Source organism: Saccostrea echinata, unplaced genomic scaffold (assembly GCF_033153115.1).
Source record: "Saccostrea echinata isolate AGI-Se365-2 ecotype Australia unplaced genomic scaffold, CSIRO_AGI_Sech_v1 ptg000064l, whole genome shotgun sequence".
Taxonomy (NCBI): domain Eukaryota; kingdom Metazoa; phylum Mollusca; class Bivalvia; order Ostreida; family Ostreidae; genus Saccostrea; species Saccostrea echinata.
Genome location: NW_026889813.1, coordinates 7,526,762 through 7,546,145, shown reverse-complemented (window position 1 = coordinate 7,546,145; position 19,384 = coordinate 7,526,762). Strand labels below are relative to the sequence as shown.

Sequence of the window (19,384 nt, the reverse complement as noted above, 5' to 3'; positions counted from 1 at the left end):
TGATCATCACTGTGTCCCTAGAACTATAAGTGAAAGATCCATGCTACATAAATGAGGAGTCATTTGAGAGAATGGTCAATTTCAAATCCAAAAATTTTACATTATTTTGTACAAAACCACAAAATATTCTACATATATGCACTCTAAAACTATATTTCTTTGCAAGCTGTCTAGAAGGATGGAAGATTTAAATTGTAAAAGTTTGTTGCTTGAAGTTACCATAAATGTATTTGGTGTGTATGACATTGGACAGAAATTGTTTTTTCAACAAATAAGCATAGATTTGATTTAGCACTTTCTGAATGTGCTTTATATGTCAATGAATATACAGTTGAACTTTGGTATCTCGAACACGGATATCTCGAATACCATGTATAAGTTGAAGTCATTTTGAAGTCCCAATCGCTTATTTCTTTTCTAAATTACGATTCAATCCCTCCCCCCCAAATAAATATAGTAAAGTTTTACTCTTCTTCGTCTGTTGTGAATTAAACATTGAAGTATATTTTTTATGGCAATAATATACATTTATACAACTTAATTATATACATGTATTTATAAATAAATTATAATGCGGCGTATTTAGCTTGAAATAATTTTATATTACGTGCTATGTGTACTTATAAAAACATACTACATGTATATCACCATAATAAGATAATTTGTTGAAATCCCGAAAAATTTAAAGTCCCGAACCGTCTTTACCCAAGTCCCGAACTGTCTTGTCGCTAGTCCCGAAACGTCGTATTAGTCAGGTCCCGAAACGTCGGGGTCCCGAAACATCGTGCACCCGACATATTCATGCTCATCCACGCGAGTTCACATGGAAAATCACAGTCCTATTCGAAAAGAATCTTAAGGGAAAGTTATTTAATAGAAATGTATAAATATATTAGTTGATGATTTTGATACCCTGCAAAAGGTACATAATGTACACAAAAAAGAATGAAAACTTCAAATGAAAGAAACCCACAGCTAAAAGACAGAATTGCAAAAGAAATCAATTGCATCATGTATAGGAAAGTTGATGAAAAATATATTTTATGATAGAGTGTGTATAATAGCTACAAAAAAATCCCTTGCTAATGCAGCAGTGGTTGGAGCATGGGATTCAAGGAAAACATCAAATTAAGGGACATATAAAAATACATATTTAAGGGACGTATATAAATACATAATTATTTAAGAATGGTGTGAATCCAAGTCAGTTCTGTTAGGCTGTGTGTGCGGTTTTTTTTTTTTAATTTCTTGTCATGCTAAATTAAATGTTTAAACCAAAAAACTATCGCAGAAACAATGATTTTACTAGCAGTGTTTAAAACTGTTACTAGAAATTAAAAAAAAAAGAATAAACTCACCATTGAAAAAAAGAGAAAGGGTTTTCATGCTTCACGCATTGTAAACAAGGAAGTCCAATGTAAACATTGTAGATGCGCGGTGAATAAATTGTGACTAGTAGGCCTATGTTTATTAAAAAAAACAATAACTGAAGAAATATTTTATACTTCATATTAAGGTTTAATTTTTATAACTTTTATATTATCATGATTATACAATATTTTAAAAAGAGCATATTGTGGATCTTACACGAACCAGTTCATGTACGAAATATCACACATCTGTCAGAGCGGAAGTGGCTTTTGTACTGACAGCTGTCTTGGTATGACACGTAGGTTTTTGCTATTTTAGAGCAATATTTTCGTTGATGAACACTTGAGTTTCTTTTTAATACGTAGATTTGGTATATTCAAAGGCGTTTCTTCAATGGAGTCCTTATATACCAACACAAACAAACTTATTCAGGAGGTACAAAGTGATCTTGGGAAATTGGCCAGGTTTACAGATAAAGATGGGGTTCATCTTTTTGAGAATGAAATTCAAGCAAAAATTGACATCATTGTTAGTAACTGTGAGCGACTTACCATTCTAGTCAACAAAGAACCTCCCACAAGGAGAGCCAATGCCAAACTGAGAGCCGACCAGCTGAAGTATGACTGTCAACACATCCAGTCTGGACTTCGGCAACTACAACAGAAAAGGTAAAACTCCTGTTTCTGTTAGTTTCATTTCTTAATTTACACAACAGAAGGTGTAATTACTGTTTTTATAGATAAATTGCAAGTAATTATTTGAACTTAGTCAGAATCAATATTTATCTATTGACTAACCGTATTTTGGGACGAGCACACATTGTATAATCCATTGCAATAATATGCAATATTTCAAACCTTGGAATGGATTTATTGCCATTTGTTCCTATCAAACTTTATCCTTTTTTACAAGGCATATGTTGGAGCAACAAGAACTAGATAGAGAGGAGTTGATGTCAAGGACCTTTACGGCTAATGATCAAGACACCTCAATTGAAATAGACCATGCTGTTCAGCATCATGACAGACTAGCGTTTTCAAACAGGGAAGTGGACAACATGATTTCATCAGGCCATGGAGTTCTTGAAAACTTGAGGTCTCAACGCTTAACACTGAAAGGGGCACAAAGAAAAATTCTGGATTTAGCCAACACACTCGGACTATCGAATACAGTCATGAGACTTATTGAGAGGAGAACATACCAGGATAAATTCATATTATATGGTGGAATGATTTTGACTTTGATTATTATGTTTCTCATTTGGAAATATTTTTCATGATTAAAATGGTTAATTTCTTATTGTTGTATTTTGTGTTTAAATGATATATTGATTTTATTGACACTGGTGATGTGCATTTTAAAATTATTTTTATAATTATGTGAAGTCTACATGAATTTTGTGATAAAGGAAGTTTTATCACATACTTGGCCAAAGTTCAAAAGCTTCTAATGTGCTTAAAATGATCTCATTTTCCCTAAGCTTTAAAAGCAAATTAATTTATTATTCTGTGTTAAATTTCACTGCTTTGTAACTACTTTAGGAATGGGCAATAAAACCCATCTATTACACTAGTGAAATTGATATTTGTCTTTTGCATTACATGTTGAAAATTAACAATTTATATTATGCTAAAAAAGATTACATTGAATGTCAGAATATGATGATGGGAGAATTGACATTATTTACAAACATATGCATAAATTCATGAAGAAGACAAATTTTCAAACAACAAATACTTGTACTTAAAGGAGATTCATCAATAAATGAAAATTAAAGAAAAAATATTGTTTGATAATCCTCTGAATCAATATCACTAGGATTTAAGCTCACCTGTCATTTGTTGTCTAAGCTTTTCATATTTTTGACATTTTCTCTAGAACCATTGTGCCAGTTTCAAACAAATCTTGCACAAAACCTCATTGGTGGGCTTTTGAGTTTATTGAAATGACTGGTCACACCCTTTCAAGGGGAGATAATTAAAATAAAAAAGGTGAATATAACAAACAGTGTTTGATATCAAAAATCTTTTAAATAAAAGAAATTTGTGAACAGGGCATAAAACACAGACACCTTGATACTTCAGAAGTGGGTTCAGGTGCCTCTAGCTAGGAGGAGTAAGCATCCCCTGTAGATCAAATGACTGAACAGCTACTTGTCACAACTGGCCTTATAATTATGGTATGAAACGTGTCAGTCAATTAAAATGCAACCCATTGATTGGTTGTATATGCAAATAAGGTTGTTATAACAATCATAGAATTTTTCGAAATGCGGACTGTAGAAATCCCTGTAATATAACAACTTATTTGCCAGTAGGTTTGAGGTCCCAGGGTGGGGCCTAGTTTGTTATGTATTAAAAATGCTTTACATTCACACATAACTTTTTGTATACTCTTAGTCAACTGGCTAATTGCATAAATGATTGTAATGAACAGTTATCAGTTTACCAACATTGTGAAATTTGTCCCTGTGTCCAGGGATCAGGCCTAGGGTGGGGGTATAAGTAGTCATCCTCACAGTGAGTCCACTCATGGTTTTGGGACCCCTGACAAACTTCATTAATTTTTTACAGCTTCTCTCATGGAGAAGCACAAATCAAATGGGGGCCTTCATAAGTTGATATAAGATGTGAACAGAAAGTATAAGCAGTTGACACCTTTTGTTTGTAGTCGAAAGGTTTAATGTCATTTGTCAAGGTATATAAAATTTATATTCTTTAGAATTTAACAAAATGGGAAATGATATCAGCTATAGATATCAAAATGTAACATAGGCATAATATGTCAGGAATTCATGTTTTAGGTGCTTAACAAAAATCATAATATTATAGATGTGTTTGGGGTATTAGGCCTACATCATCCATGTGTCACGTGCCTGTATAAAACATAAATCATTAAATATTTTGTAATCCTATATAAGTATGAATTACGATGTAAAATACAGAGATTTTCTTCTGTCACTCAGAGTATTTCCCCTTTACAAGATTTAAATTTCCCGCATTTTCATAACAAAAAAATCAACCACTCAGAGCGCGCCGATAAAGTCGGTGCGATTCTAAAAATGCCATTCATCGACTTCCGTTTTGTTGCTACCTACGCGAATGGAGACACCTGAATGATGCTCTTTTTCGCGTTTATCTATAAAAAATTAACATTCAAAAGGTTTGGGGAAAATCACGAGGTAAGTATATCATAATTAGTTCAAATATTTTCTTGTTCAATTATTTTATTTGATACAAAATTCAAATAAATAGCCAATATATACATGAATTTTTATCCGAATTTTCTCGCTATATATATAGATATTTGTGTTATGTAAATTTAATTACAGAACCGAATAAATTAAATACATTCACTGGATCATGGCCACAGAAACAGCAAGTGAGACACTAAAGCAACAATTTTTACTGCTGCAAGAACAGCAACAACAAAAACTGTTAAGACGTAAACAAAGAAAAGAAAAGAAAGAGAAGGAGAAATCAAGCCTCACTAGTAGAACAAGCTCATCGGTAGCATTTGGGGTAGAAGATAACTTAGACCTTAAGGTATACAGATGATAAGTCTATAAACTCTGTAAGAAATAATTGTACTTTGCAATAAATTCATTTAATAGAAATCTCATCCTACAAAATGCAGGGCCATTATATTCTCCCTCACTCTGGTTGTCTGAATATAAATTAATTATACTTTAATGTTAACAAAAGACTTTGTATAAGAATGATGCTTGATTTGTTTATTTATTTTCAGTAACATTTATTACAGCATTCATTCAAACGAAATAAAATGACATGTGTATCCAGCTATTATCAGTGCAATTTATCATAGCGCTTGATCATTCAAATAGCATATAGAGACATATGTATCCAACTACTCATATATTAATAAACAAATAATAATTTGGCATGATGAACAATCTTGTAAACTTTAGTTCTAGTGAGTAGTAGAATGACTTGAACAGCACAGACTTACTATGTATATCATCTATCAGTCACAAAAACCATAATAAAAGTAAAAACTTGTCCAAGCATATTATAATTAATAATGTTCATATTGGGATCCATATAACCAATTTTTTTAAAATTATTATTATTATTTCAAATTCATAACTTTTATCTCAGCATTAAACTTATTATTTATATTTATTATTATTTTTTAAAATAAAAATCTAATGATACATGTAGCAGCTGCTTACACATGACTAGAGGAAGTAGGGGTGCCTTTATTTTATCTTATAAATATTTAAATGAACAGCAATAAACAAAACAGTCTGAATTTTAGGACTTGAACTCATAAAATAGTAATAGATCTAGTTAATGAAGTTAACATATTTTGGGTGTGTACAAGTTGTTATTTACACCATCATTTTGTTTCTCTTTGTGAACAAAAAAAAAAACAAAACAAAACAAAACTATTTTCAATGACTCCATTGACAGCATACTGCAACATCTAGGGCATTGTCAAATCACCAGTTACAAGTTCAACTCAACCTTGACACACAATAAATTATAATTATGTCCTTATAATGAAAAGTAAAGAAGAGTATCAGTCATTTTAAAAGTTATCAAATGAAATATTCATAATTTATAATAATTATCAGCTTAGGAATTGGAATTAAAATATTTTAGGCAGTACTTGTATTAAATTTTTAAAGTTGTGTGCCTTGTATTTTAAATTAACAATTAGCAATTAAAACCACAACACATTGTTTATTGGAAAGTGAGTTAATTTCTCCTGGATAAATATGGGGGAATTCAACAGGATTTTCACAAAAAATTAATTCAACTTCATTCATACAAGTAACCTTCGTGAACACATTTATGAAAAGTTAATGTTCACAGCAATTAATCGAAACGTCACCGTTTACACAATCATGAAATCATTTCACTCCTAGTAGGAAGCAATTTCAGTTGGGGGAACAGTTGAAAAGAAATTCCTTGACAAGAAAAAAAAAAGTAAGAAAAGAAAAGAAGAAAAGTTAGCCATCAGATGTTAGTGTTGAGGAGGCGAAACTGCTATAGCTCTATTTTCTATCTTGTACATTAGCAAAATTGTTCCCCTTCTCCCAGAAAATCATTTTTTATCAACCCCTCTCTGGTTCCACTTCCTATGGCCATCATAATGGTCATTATTATGAAATATTTGAATGAATATTTTACATTTTGCAGTTAGCTGATGCCACTGCCAAATCTAGTTTTGTCTCAGAAGAGCTTGTGGACCACCTTAATGACCAAATTAGAGTAAGTATATACTGATATCTCTGTAAGTCATTTCAGTTTTATATAAACTGTACAGTTATACCTTTAATTTTGTTATGGGAAAAATTGGGGAGTTTTAAGACTGAAATTTTTTTAAGTTTTGAAGGATGTTGACTAAAACTCTTAAAATATATCATTTTTTGCAATAGGAACTGAAAGATGAGAATGCAAGGGTTTACAAGCTCCTCAGTGAGAAAGATTTTGAAGTTCGTCAAATTAAAAAGAAGCGAGAAGACCAAGCAAGAGGTACATGCTTACATTTTAAGATATTCATTAACATTAAGCATTATGTTTAATTCAAAGATAATGATTATAAGATTTAATTGTAAGTCAATTACATACTGATATTTTTGCAACTTTTAGTTTCAGGAGCTGTTACTAATGAAACAGCTGCCACAAAAATTGTGGAATTATCCAAAAAGGTCCGAGATCTGAATGCTGAATTAGAATCAGAGAGAACTAAGTCTAGGCAATATGGCAAAAAATGCATGGATCTACAGACTCAGGTAGAAGTTTTAATTTTGTATTACGTGGATGATGTAGTCTTGTGTGTGCATGCATTTTGATGATGCTGATTTTCATGAGGTGATCCAGATTTAGCTATTATATGGTCTAATGTCTCATATGTGTGCAGAAAAGGAAATTTTTTCTGAATCTACCTGAATATGGAATTTCAATTACATTACTCTTTATACTGGTATAGTATAGACAAATGAAACTCAGATTTATTTATCCACGGAACTGTTAGTATACCCATGCAGTGTAAGGTCATTTAGATTAAATATTAAAGGGACTTTTTTTTATTTTTATAGCTGAATAAAATACCTGAAGATACTAGGTCAATGATAAGTTCAGCGATCAGCCGGTCCACATTAGATGATAAGGTATTAATACTTTATAGCTGTCATCCTTTTAATTTCATTTGTCATATAAATCATGTTGTAGCACTTTCATAAAGGCAGCTTCTGCTCTCAGGTAACATGATATTAAATTACAATAGCATGTTTTATGAAGGTTTATTGTTTATTTTTACTTGTAGCCAGATGATTCTGTAGATATGAAGGCTTTACAAGACAAATTAAAATATGCTGAAAACAAAATGGCTGAATTCAGAAACCAGACCTCCGTACTAAAACAGGAACTCAAAATGGTTCATAAGGTATTAAATCACTTTATGTGAAAAAAATCGGATGTAAAGTTGCATTCAAAAAGAGAAGTGAAGAGTTTGCATGAAGCAAAGCAAGTCAACTAACTTTATTTTTGATTAAATGAACAATAAAAAAAAGCGCAAATGTAATTCTTATGTAAATGATATAAGGCATGTTACAAGTGACTAATGCAGTTTATGATACATTACAATACTTTTTAAAATGACATTTATTATAAATACTGGTACAGAGACATTGTAAATTGTAATATTGATTGGAATTCAATATATTTCTTACTGTAAAAGTATGTGTATATGAATTGAGATGAACCAGTTTAAAGAAAAAGTATTCTTTTGTTATCAAATAGAATAAAAATGACACACAGAAACAGCTGCAGTTGTACTTTGGTATCTCTATTAAACAATGCTATCTCATATACCTTGGATATGTTGAACTAAGTTGGAAGTCCCAACCACTTGTTCTTTATGTTTTTAAACCTTAGTACATGTATCTTGAATTCTTGGAATCTTGAAGTTTATTCTTGGCCCTGTGGAGTTTGAGATAGCAAGGTTTGACTGTACTTTCAATGAGTTTCTATGATTAGGGTCATTTGATCTGAGATTTCTGAAGTAGATGGCTGTTTTTAAGAGGTATTGTGTCTTATAGGTGCTAAGTCAGGAGCTGGGAGACAATGTTAACATTCAGTCACTACTGAACAGCCAGAGCAACTGGAAAGGAAGGGCTCAACAAATTATGATGCTACAAAAGAAGGCAAGCATAGATTGAATAAGTTTTGTAGATTTCTCTGTCTCTCTCTCTCTCTCTTATTTAATCAAAAATTTTCCAAAAATATCCTTAATTTAAAGCAACATAAGTTTAACTGTAGGAATGTTTTTAGCTCACCTGAACCGAAGACTGGATTGGGCTATTTTGATCAAAATTCATCCGTTGTCTTTCAGCAGCGTCATTAACTTTTCACATTTTAATGTTCTTCTCCAGAATCAATCAATTTTCAACCAATCTTGGTACAAAGTATCTTTGGATGAACTAAACCTTGGAGTTTAGTTCAGACTTTTGAAAGGCTTTAATGTTGGACATGAGCTGCCATATGGGGGCATCAGTGTATTTTGGTTTGGTTTTTTATGCTCCGCCGGGGCATATAGTGTTTGTCATGTCCGTCTTCTGTCCTTCCGTCTGTCTTTCCGTCACACTTTGCATTTAGCTCTGTTCAAAGCTCAGTTTCAAAGAAACTATCCAAGATATTTTTATCAAACTTCATATGCTGATAGATATTGATGAGAGCTATGCAACTGCATCAACATTTTTTGACATTGACCTTTCATTTGACCTTGACCTCACTTTTCTTAAATTGGTGTTTGGCTCAGTTTTAAAGATACCATTCAAGGTAGTGTAATCAAACTTCATATGTTGATACATATTGATGTAAGCTATTCAACTGCATCAACATTTTTTGACCTTGACCATTCCTTCGACCTTGACCTCACTTTTCTTAAGTTAGTCTTTAGCTCAGTTTTAATGAAATCATTCAAGATATTTTTATCAAACTTCATATACTGATACATACTGATTTAAGCTATTCAACTGCATCAATATTTTTTTACCTTGACCTTTCCTGTGACCTTGACCTCACTTTTCTTAGATTTACATTTTGCTTAATTTTAAAGAAACCATTTAAGATATATTTATGTAAGTTTATGCACTTATACATAATTTGGCGAGAATTTATCATCTATATCCAACTTCTTATATTTCAATTTCAATTTTAAATAAAAATATTCAAGATATTCTCATCAAATTTCATACACTAATACAAAATTTCATGTTGCATTACTAATATACCCTTGGCGGGGCAATCATGTCCTATGGACATATTTCTAGTTTTTTTTAATTTTGAGAGAAGCAGGATGATACAAAATCATATAGTAAACATCCCTATATCATGTTGATTGAGGTTTATCTAAATTATGGACACTGGGGTTGGGGTGGGTTAAAATTGGGGATCAAATTTTACATAATACAAGAACATGTATATAGAGGGGGGAAACTTGGGAAAAAACATCTTGTCCAGAACTGCATGTTAGTTTCATTAGATATTTAAAATCCCTGTGTATTGTGCATTCAAGTTTGGTCAAGCCCTGGCCCATTGAGGCTAGAATGGGGCCATATTTTGGAGTCAAAATTTTTCAATGGATTATAGAGGGAAAAAATTCTTTTAACAACCTGATGATGAACAGCAGGGCTAGGGTAACTCAGGTGAGCATTGTGGACCATAAGCCTCTTGATTCAATTGTCCATTTTTAATTTCTATTTTTAAAAAGGATGAGTACAGAGAACAAGCTATAAGGTCTAGTCTTTCTATAAATACTTGAAAATCATGGTTTTTCTTTCTGATGGTGTAGGTGGATGAGCTAAAGGCAGAGATTTCTACAAAAAAGCCACAGAAAGAGAAAGAGTATGATCTGGAGGCTGAGATGCTGGGGACTGGAAACAGTTCTGCTCGACAGAGAACGGCCATAGAGAAGCACAGAGAACAGCTGAGAAAGATTGAGAAAGAGAGGAAGGAATCTCAGGAAGTAAGAGAAAACCAAGACTTAATTACTCTAAAGTCTTTAAAAATACTAATAATCAAAGAAAAATTTTTTGCAACTTTGGCATTAACTTTTGTAGAAAGCTGCCAACGAGTTCAAGGCATTAGAAGAAGAACATGCAGCATTAAAGAAGAAGTTTGATGCAGCCAGAACTAGGTAGATACAATGGAAACTAAAATTTCAGTATCGATCCCTTTTTGGAATAATTTTTTTTTCCCCCTTCGAAGAAGAAGGGAGGGCATATTGCTTTGCTTCGGTCGGTCGGTCCTTCTGTCGATCCACCAACAGTTTCCATTCATTTTTTTCACAGAAGTTGCACATACTGAAATGAAATTTGGTATACAGATTTTTCATCAAAATATCTAGGTCAATTCTGTTTTGGGTATGATCGAGCAATTTTTGACAGAGTTATGCCCCTTGGACTTAGAAAAATTCCAATAATTGTGGGGGGGGGGGGGGCATAAGTGTTTCACAAACATCTTTTGTTACATTTATTTCAGAGTAACGGTAGATATTTTTAAAACTTGCTTACTTTATTGATTGTGGAGTGGAAAAAATAACAAACAAGGAAAAAAAAAACAGATGAGTGAACATGCAAATGACAATGAGGATACTTCATTTCAAATTTTCAGGAACCGTATTTTGTCAAGTGAAGTCCTTGCATTGAAGGGTCACTTGAGGGTATTACTTGACAAAGGGACCCATGATGATGAATTGATAGAAGCTTTAATGGTATAGGAGTAGATTTATCTCTGTCACTAACAGATGGCTATTTGTAATGATATAATGATTGCTTATGTTGTAATGCTTCACAGTGCATTTCAGAGTTGATGTATACATAAGTAGACTATAATGTCAGCATTACTTTAAAAAAGATATTTGTTGCAATTTAGTGTCTCCAATCCAACTCTATTGTTGATAAATCAGAGTGTTTTGTATTGGACATTTGTGGTAAATAGAACTTTGATAACATCAACTTGTCAGTTACTTTAAAAGCATGGAGGCTTAAATTTGTTTTCAATATACATAAAACCATTTTTCTTGCATGAACATTAACATTAGTCTAAAAAGCATACTGTAAATGTATTATATATTTAGCATGTACAATACAGTTGAACTTCAGTGTCTCAAAAACAATATCGCGAATATCATGGATATGTCGAAGTGACTTTGAAGTCCCAAGTACTTATTTCTTAAGTATTTTACCTTGGATATCTCGAATCCTCGGTTATCTTGAAGTATTTTTTTGGTCCCATTCAGTTCAAGATAGTGAGGTTTGACTGTATTTGGCAGATATTGATTTTTCAGCAAGCTGGCATCGATTTCCGAATGTGCAAGATATAAAAGCTGCTTTCCAGCGAAGGCTCTCAAAAGAATACCCAGCCAAATGAAATACCTTTACAGTAACTTGACTGAATTTAGACAACGGTGGTTTCACACTGTTATAATCTGTATACCTGTAGTTTATCATCGTTCAGGTTGACGTCTTTACCACAAATGTCCATTACCCTGAATAGTTTGATCTTCAGTGTTGTTCATGTTTGATCAGATTTTAAATTTAATACATGTATGCTTGCACTTTCCGTGTTCAATTCTGTAGTCATTAACAATAATATTTAGTAGTTGACAATGATTTTACTGTTTGATTGCATGATCATCAGTTTGTCTGATTTGAGCTCTGTTTGAATGTGTTGCTTACAGAAATAGTGTGCTAGCAAATCAAAACAAGGGCATTAAAGAGCAGATGAAGACATTGTTGGATAAAGGACACCATGATGATGAACTTATTCAGGCTTTGATGGTAGTGAAATTGCTGTTTACTCACAAATGCTTTGATTTAATATCTTTCAAACATTTTGCCTTGTACAAGGACACAATTAGGAAATCATGTTTTATTCAAGTATTTGTATAAATTCAAGCTACTGATATGTTTCTTTATTTAAAAAAAAAAAACTGAATAGAATGCACTTATTGTGCAATAAATGTACATGTAGTGCACATCCTTAAAAATCACATAAGTATTAAAAAACGGATTAGAATGCACTCACTGTACAATTAATATATCCTTAGAAATCACTTAAAAATATCAAATTACCACAGAAACAACAGAGCCATCTACAGCAATTGTTAGAGCAGACCGCCAATCAGCAAAAAGAAACATCACAGAAGTCACAAAACGAAATTAAACAAATGTCCATGAAAACCCAACAGGACAGTAATGTGGTGGAACAACTCAAGGCCATTGTAGCTGAAAAGGAGGCCAAGGTTCACAGGCTAGAAGATGAGATTCAGCAACTTAAGCTCAATGTAAGTTATAAGGTCGGAGAAACAACAGAGTATGATACTAGATTAATAGGAAAAAGTATTTTAAAATGCTTCATGACTTTTTTAAAAACCAGTTTAAACATTACATTGAAAATACTTTATCCAAGTACAGTTGAACCTCACTATCTCCAGCTTGACAAGACCAAGAAAAAACTTTGAGATGATCCAAGGGTAAAGTACTTAAATAAAAATTGCTTGGGACTTCCATATATATCCATGGTATTCAAGATATCTGTGATGAGATTCTGAAGTTCAACTTCATGAATATGTTTTTAATTCACCAGAGCCTATGAAGCTCTGTCTATTAATTTTTCAACTTCTCAATAACCACTTGGCAATTTTCAACAAAACTTGGCACAACTGAAGCATCTGTTGGTGAATGAGATACAAATTTGTTTAGATGGAGGACTTTATCCTTTCCTGTTAAATTTGGTGCCATATATTGACCACCCCTAGACTTTCAAGTGAAAGTCCTGGCAAGGGCAGAAGAATCTGGGTTAATTTCTTTGGGGGTAAATAAATTATGGAGGGTGGAATGTGGTGGTCAAACAGGTTCCATCAACAGTGGTCAGATAGCTCAGTTGGTAGAGCACCTGTATTAAGTGTTCATGGGGCTCTGATTTGATTCCTGGTCTGATGCATATTGCATTTTCTCTCTTCCTGTTATATTTGGAATATAAATACAAATGTATTTAGTATTCATATAAATAAATGGCACAACAGGGTAGGTTAATTTAAAAATTCTCTTCTGAAGAACCACTGAGACAAAATTCATATGAAGGCTTCCTTATGTGTACACTTTTAAGTTTGTTATTCATGAACCAGAGTCTAGGGATGTGTACAATAAAAAAAGCATTTCAACCACAATTAGTCAAAGTAGTATGTAAAAAAAAAGGATTTTAGTAATAAGCACAACTAATTATATTCAAATATGCAAGACTGATCCCCATTTAGTGTGGTTTGTAAATTCAGATTTCCTCAATTGTGGCCTTGAGGTAAGAGTTATAGTAACAACAAGGTTTTGTAAATTTGCTAGCAATGATGTAGGTTAATAATCGTAAAGTAATAAAGAGTTTCATTGTGCACATTTTCTGTCAGATAAAAAAAATATGACCCAGGTGAGCATAATGACCTTGGGGCCTCTTAAGTTGGCTTTTAGTTTTGTGTCACATGTTGATTTCTGGATTGATTCTTTGCAGCATCTACAGAGAGCTCAGATGGAGTCGGCAAATATGCTTTTCCAGCCAGCAGGACAAAGACCACCCTCCTCAGCTCAGGTGACCCAGAGGGATTCCAGACCTGCAACAGCTGAAAATGGGGACATCCAGCTGGACTTCCAGTTAGATCCACACACACCATCAAGTTCCAGGTAGACAATCAGGATTTTTAATTTAAAATTACTTATCATTCAATGTGGTATATATCATTATTTGATATTTTATTGACATGATTTGGAGGCAAATCAGAAGAATTAAATTCACTAAGTTATATGCGTTGATTTGAAAACATTTTTTGAATCTGCTTATAACTTGCATACTTAGCTGTTTTTTCTCTTGTGTAACAATGACATCATCAGAAACAACCAAGCTTGATATGTATTATGAAAATGCTGTTCGCAGAATGAGTGATAAACCTCCAGTCATAAACAGTGCACTGGACCGGTGTCCCTCTGTCACAAGTACAGTAGACACGGCACGTCCACCATCCAGAAAAATGGACAACAATACAGCAGAGGTTACCAGGAGTGCCTCTAGGAAAGGAGCTGTACGGACACCCTCATTTCACATGTAAGAAACAGACATAGTATTGGTTTAAAACAGTATTTCTGTTACATACATATACTTATCAAAACTTTTAGTGATATGTGTATCAACATTATGTCTTGTAGATATATTCCTAGTTCTTGGCTTTTTAGAATATTACTAATACATTTATAAGCATTTTTGATGTTTATGGTCAGTTGTGTTCAATGACCAAGCATTACCAAAAGAAACCTGTGTATATTTTCATAAGCTGTATACCGAGAAATTTTTGCCTCCATTTCATTTCCACCCTTGTCTCAAATGGGTGAATTTAAAATGGGGCAAATTCAAAGGAAGCATCATTATCACTTACTAGTACATCAGCTGTGTCTGGGTGAATTTAAAATGAGGCAAAATTGTTTGCAAGTGTAAAAGGGCAAAAATAACATGGGGCAGAAATAACTCTGTATACAGTAGCATTGCAACTCAATTGAGTGGCGGATTTGAAGTTTCGATAAGTACATAAGCTTTGACAGATTTGATGATTACCTTTTATTTTCACCAGGAGTAATACTGATAAACAAGCCATGGCTGAACTCCAGGCCCAATGTCAGGAATACAAGACTATATATCAGGTGGCTCAGGTGGAAAGAGATAAACTATCGGAACTAGTCAAGGTGTTGGAAAAGAGGTAGGTTATCCATCTTATTACAGAGAACAGAGAAGGTAACTTTTATTAATCCGATAGTTCTGTGGATAATGTTTCAAAAGTATAGTTGACACGCTGTAGTACCTAAACGGTTGCTATCAGAAAAAATGCGCGTACATTACTGCTATCTGAAAATTGTACGGTTGCTAATGGAAAAAAATGGACGAAATGGTAAGTATTTTTCTTCGCTGGCTCAATGAAATGGTCAATAATTCAATTATCAAAGTTTAGCTGCTTATTTTTTGCACCCTTACGGAACGTAACATACCTTTTAAAACTAATATGTATCTCTAATTTTTTTTATGAAAAAAGGATTGTTGATGTATAGAACGAAAACTGTCGAAAGTCTCGGACACACTTACATGCACATAAGAAATATATTCAATTAGCGTCAAAATGTTTAGATATTTGATAAAAATGAATCGACAGATCGGTGTATTTTTGTAAAACGTATTGATTATTTCATAGAATTACCCATTTTAATAGGTTTCTTAAAAACAAAAACGTTTTTATGTGGAGAAACTTATGTTACGGCTACTATTAGACAACAACACCGGTTTCTAATGGAAATGTCTTAAGTTTTCAATTTTTCTTTAATACACATCCTTAATTTACATCTATTATGCAATAGTTTAGAAACTATATTTGAAATGTTCATTCTAGATTCTTTTTAATAACTGACTTGTTTATATTACCTTGATTTCGATCCTATAACGATAAATTGTTTTATTTCTATATGTATGATATGACTAATAATAATAGTAGTGTTTGAAATACCCTGTACATTTACTAAGTATCCTGCACACAATAAAATTGTTACATGTATTTTTTAAAATATGTGCACCTTCTATTGAATTTATTAGATTTCACCTGGGTAATTATGCTAGATTCACAAATAAAGGATATCTCATGGTTTTTTTTTTTTTTTTGGGGGGGGGGGGGGGGGGGTTAGGATATAAATTTTTATCCAATGAGTTGTGGTAATATAGTTTCTTTAGAATGGACTTATTCCAAACACTTTTCAAAAATTGAAGGCCAGATCAGCAGCATCGGATCCTATGTATAAGCAAGGCAACCGTCCTTACAAGTTTCGTCGAAGTGAGCAGCTTGCTCGAATAACAGACCTTATTATATATGCTACCATATCATACATCCAGTTCAATAAACTACTTTTGTAAATTCAATTTTTGATGTACGAGTAAAGTATGCCAAACACTCCTAATGTCCAAAAAATATGTACATGTATTGAAAATATGAAAGTGGAATTGCACACAATTGCCCACCCCACCCCCCTTTCTATTTCGAAAAAGACTACATATGTCTGTAAATAATTGTAATGCTCTCTCCTTTAAATGTACATAATTATATATTACTTACTGGATAGAATACATGTATTAGCCTTTTTCATGTTCGGATCTCCACCTTTTTTAAAAGGGGGGGGGGGGGGGGGGTCCAAGCCCACTCAAAAGAGACAGAGAGAGAAATAGAAGTAAATATAAGAAAATTGACAAGCAAACAAGTAGAAGTCTTCTCCATCTGAAAAACCTCCTTCTTTCGAGCCTCCCGGGGGTGAGTTTGATTGTCTCTTCTATCTGTATAAATTTAATAATCCAGAAAATCACCCAAAAGGGGGAATCGGACATCCTCTCCATTCAAGATCTGATGGTTTGAATAATGCGTGTTAATTGTATTTTCTGATGCTACAGCGTACCAAAGCACTACCATCAAAGGTTATACTGAAAATTCACTAAGTGTACATATAGACTACAAAAATTAAAAAAAAAAATTAGTTTTCAAAAGCTTAAATTTCCAAAGCTTTTGAGGTACTGATGGTAAAGTTCTTTCATTTAATTTAAACTTACATTTCCTTTGTATAGCTTTCTTTTTGATTTTGTATAGTGATGTTTTTCGAAGCTCAGCTCTACTTGGCAGAACACAACAAATTCGAGTTAAGTTCATAAATGTCAATTGTACATGTCGACATTGTGTTCCATATGCTCTTTGGATGTTTTAAATATATTTTTTAGGCCTGTGCAGCCATAAAATTTTTAATTTTCTGTTTCTTGATTGAAAAACAAGTTATATTTCAAATAGCAGCCGGTGCATTATATTCAGTTTATAGCCGGTGCCTACATACCAACATTTCTGATAGTAACCGTAACTTAAGAAGATCGTGTTTTGTCCAAAAATCTCTTTCAAAATACACTTTTTAATAAAATATTATCATATCTACAAATTATTATAGATTGACGCATCTTTACGTACCAAAATGAACTCAAACTAACCTATAAATGATGAAAAGAAGTATGGAAACTTGGAGTATATTGACTTGCAAATGGGTACATACTTCGGAAAATTTACTATATTTAAATTTTTAGAAGGTTGTTCTACAAAATACATCTGGCATCATTTTAAGAAATCCCTTACTTGTTCCGTGCACAAGGATTTTTCTGAGACTTAATCGATTTGGGGTCACTTTCTGACAATTTTACCTCTCGTTACAAGTTCCTCCAACATATTTATTTCAGCTAGCAGCCGTAAAATTTACGAATAGAAACAATGAACGCTTTTTTGTTCTGATAGCAACCGTTTAGGTACTACACCGTGGTTGAACTTCAGTATCTCAAAAATGGATATCTCAAACACCATGGATATGTCGAAGTGATTGGGATGTCCTAACCACATATTTCTTAAGTATTTTACCCATGATATCTTGAACCCTTGGATATCTCAGAGTTTTTTTCTCGGTCCCATTGAGTTCAAGATAACGAGGTTTGACTGTATTTTATTTTTGAAAAAAATAAATATTTTCAGTTACATTTATTCATCACAGATACTGAACTTGGAATGCAAATCACTTATGTATTTCAAAAGCACAAAGAGAAACTTTAAAGATTTATTTGATTATAGGAATGAGGAGGCTTCCCAAAAATATTTAGAATGTCAGAATGAACTTGTCCAACAAAGACGCAAGAATGCTCTACTTGAAAAACAGGTTGGCAAAAGTAAAATAGATCAGACTGGAACAAAAGGGGGAAGTGGTGAGTAATAGATGTTAGGAAATTGATAAGATATTTTCTTTTAAGTTTCCTGTACACATAGATTGACTTTTAAATGCTTATATAAAATGCTCAGAGAGTTAAATGGGGAGACTTAAAATAAATAGATAATTTTAAATTTAAAGTGCATTTTAAGTGCAAGGAAATGAATTTAAAGTAAACAAAGAATGATTTTTAGCTGCAGTTGGAAAGAAAAAGGTGCTTGGAAACAGGGCTAGCAGCATGACAAATGTGTCAGTGTCAGCCAGTTTTTCTGCAGGTTTGACAAATGAAGAGAATGAATTTGAAGATTATGAGGAAATAAAAACAAAGTAATTATGACATTTTTTCCATTATTTTCATCTAAAACAGTAAGAATCTTCATTAAGCTTGTATTACTCCATGTTTATTTGAGTTTTACTTAAAAATTCATTAAGTGACCCTTTGATAAGGGAAATAACTCTCACTGGAAAAAAAACATTATTCCTTTATAAAATTGTCAAGTTAAAATTTGATTTTTGTCGAATTTTGCCCCGCAAGATTTGCTGACTTTGTGTGTATTCTAATTATGTATTAAATCTCTTTTTGAAACATAAGTTTAAAGCCAAATTTTTAAAGAATGAATAGAGGATTGATTAACTTTAAACAAAAGAAATAAAAAACTAATGTCTCATTTCTTTCTTTTTTTAAGTCTAGAGATTCAGAGGGATGAAAATGAAGCTCTGAAAGCAGCCCTGCAAAGTACACTTAAGGCAAAAGAAGAGGATCTCCGAATGTTTGGAGAAATGATGGAAGAGACGAAGCAAGTGTTTCTACAGGCACTGAGACAGTACAAACAAAATGCACAAGGAACATAATCTTAATAATTAGGAATTTTATTTATTTGTTGACATTATTTAAAGACTGTTTTGACATTGTGCTCAAGTTGTTGTAAATAAAGTAATGTATACTTGTGCATCATCGTCGGATACACATGGGTGATCTCGTCTTTTACTCATCACCTGTGGGCAAATTCACCAAAAAATTATCGTATGTAATTAATATGCACAGGTCATTTGATTGGCTGCACCACAGAGTCGTGATGGCAAATCAACAAATTAAAGTTTATGTTACATATGTACGTTCGGCAATGACAAAAACTTTTCTGTAGTTAACACACGGATTGCAAATAAATCCACTCAACAGTG

At 32.7% G+C, this 19,384-nt stretch overlaps 2 protein-coding genes across 2 annotated transcripts; both read left to right on the top strand.

Moving 5' to 3' along the window:
- Window positions 1-1,682: 1,682 nt before the first annotated feature.
- LOC133175623 (Golgi SNAP receptor complex member 2-like) lies at window positions 1,683-2,670 on the top strand. The gene is made up of 2 exons (XM_061310738.1): window positions 1,683-2,039; window positions 2,284-2,670. The coding sequence occupies exons 1-2, from the start codon at window positions 1,765-1,767 to the stop codon at window positions 2,648-2,650; spliced, it is 642 nt and encodes a 213-aa protein (XP_061166722.1). The 5' UTR covers window positions 1,683-1,764; the 3' UTR covers window positions 2,651-2,670.
- Window positions 2,671-4,708: 2,038 nt separating this feature from the next.
- On the top strand, window positions 4,709-19,303 carry LOC133175735 (coiled-coil domain-containing protein 13-like). Its single transcript, XM_061310842.1, has 17 exons — window positions 4,709-4,916; window positions 6,537-6,608; window positions 6,776-6,872; window positions 6,990-7,132; window positions 7,439-7,510; window positions 7,666-7,785; window positions 8,441-8,545; window positions 10,195-10,368; window positions 10,463-10,539; window positions 12,085-12,184; window positions 12,484-12,690; window positions 13,908-14,077; window positions 14,328-14,495; window positions 15,016-15,141; window positions 18,070-18,200; window positions 18,397-18,529; window positions 18,889-19,303. Exons 1-17 carry the CDS (start codon window positions 4,734-4,736, stop codon window positions 19,052-19,054), a joined length of 2,244 nt encoding a protein of 747 aa, XP_061166826.1. The 5' UTR covers window positions 4,709-4,733; the 3' UTR covers window positions 19,055-19,303.
- Window positions 19,304-19,384: the final 81 nt, after the last annotated feature.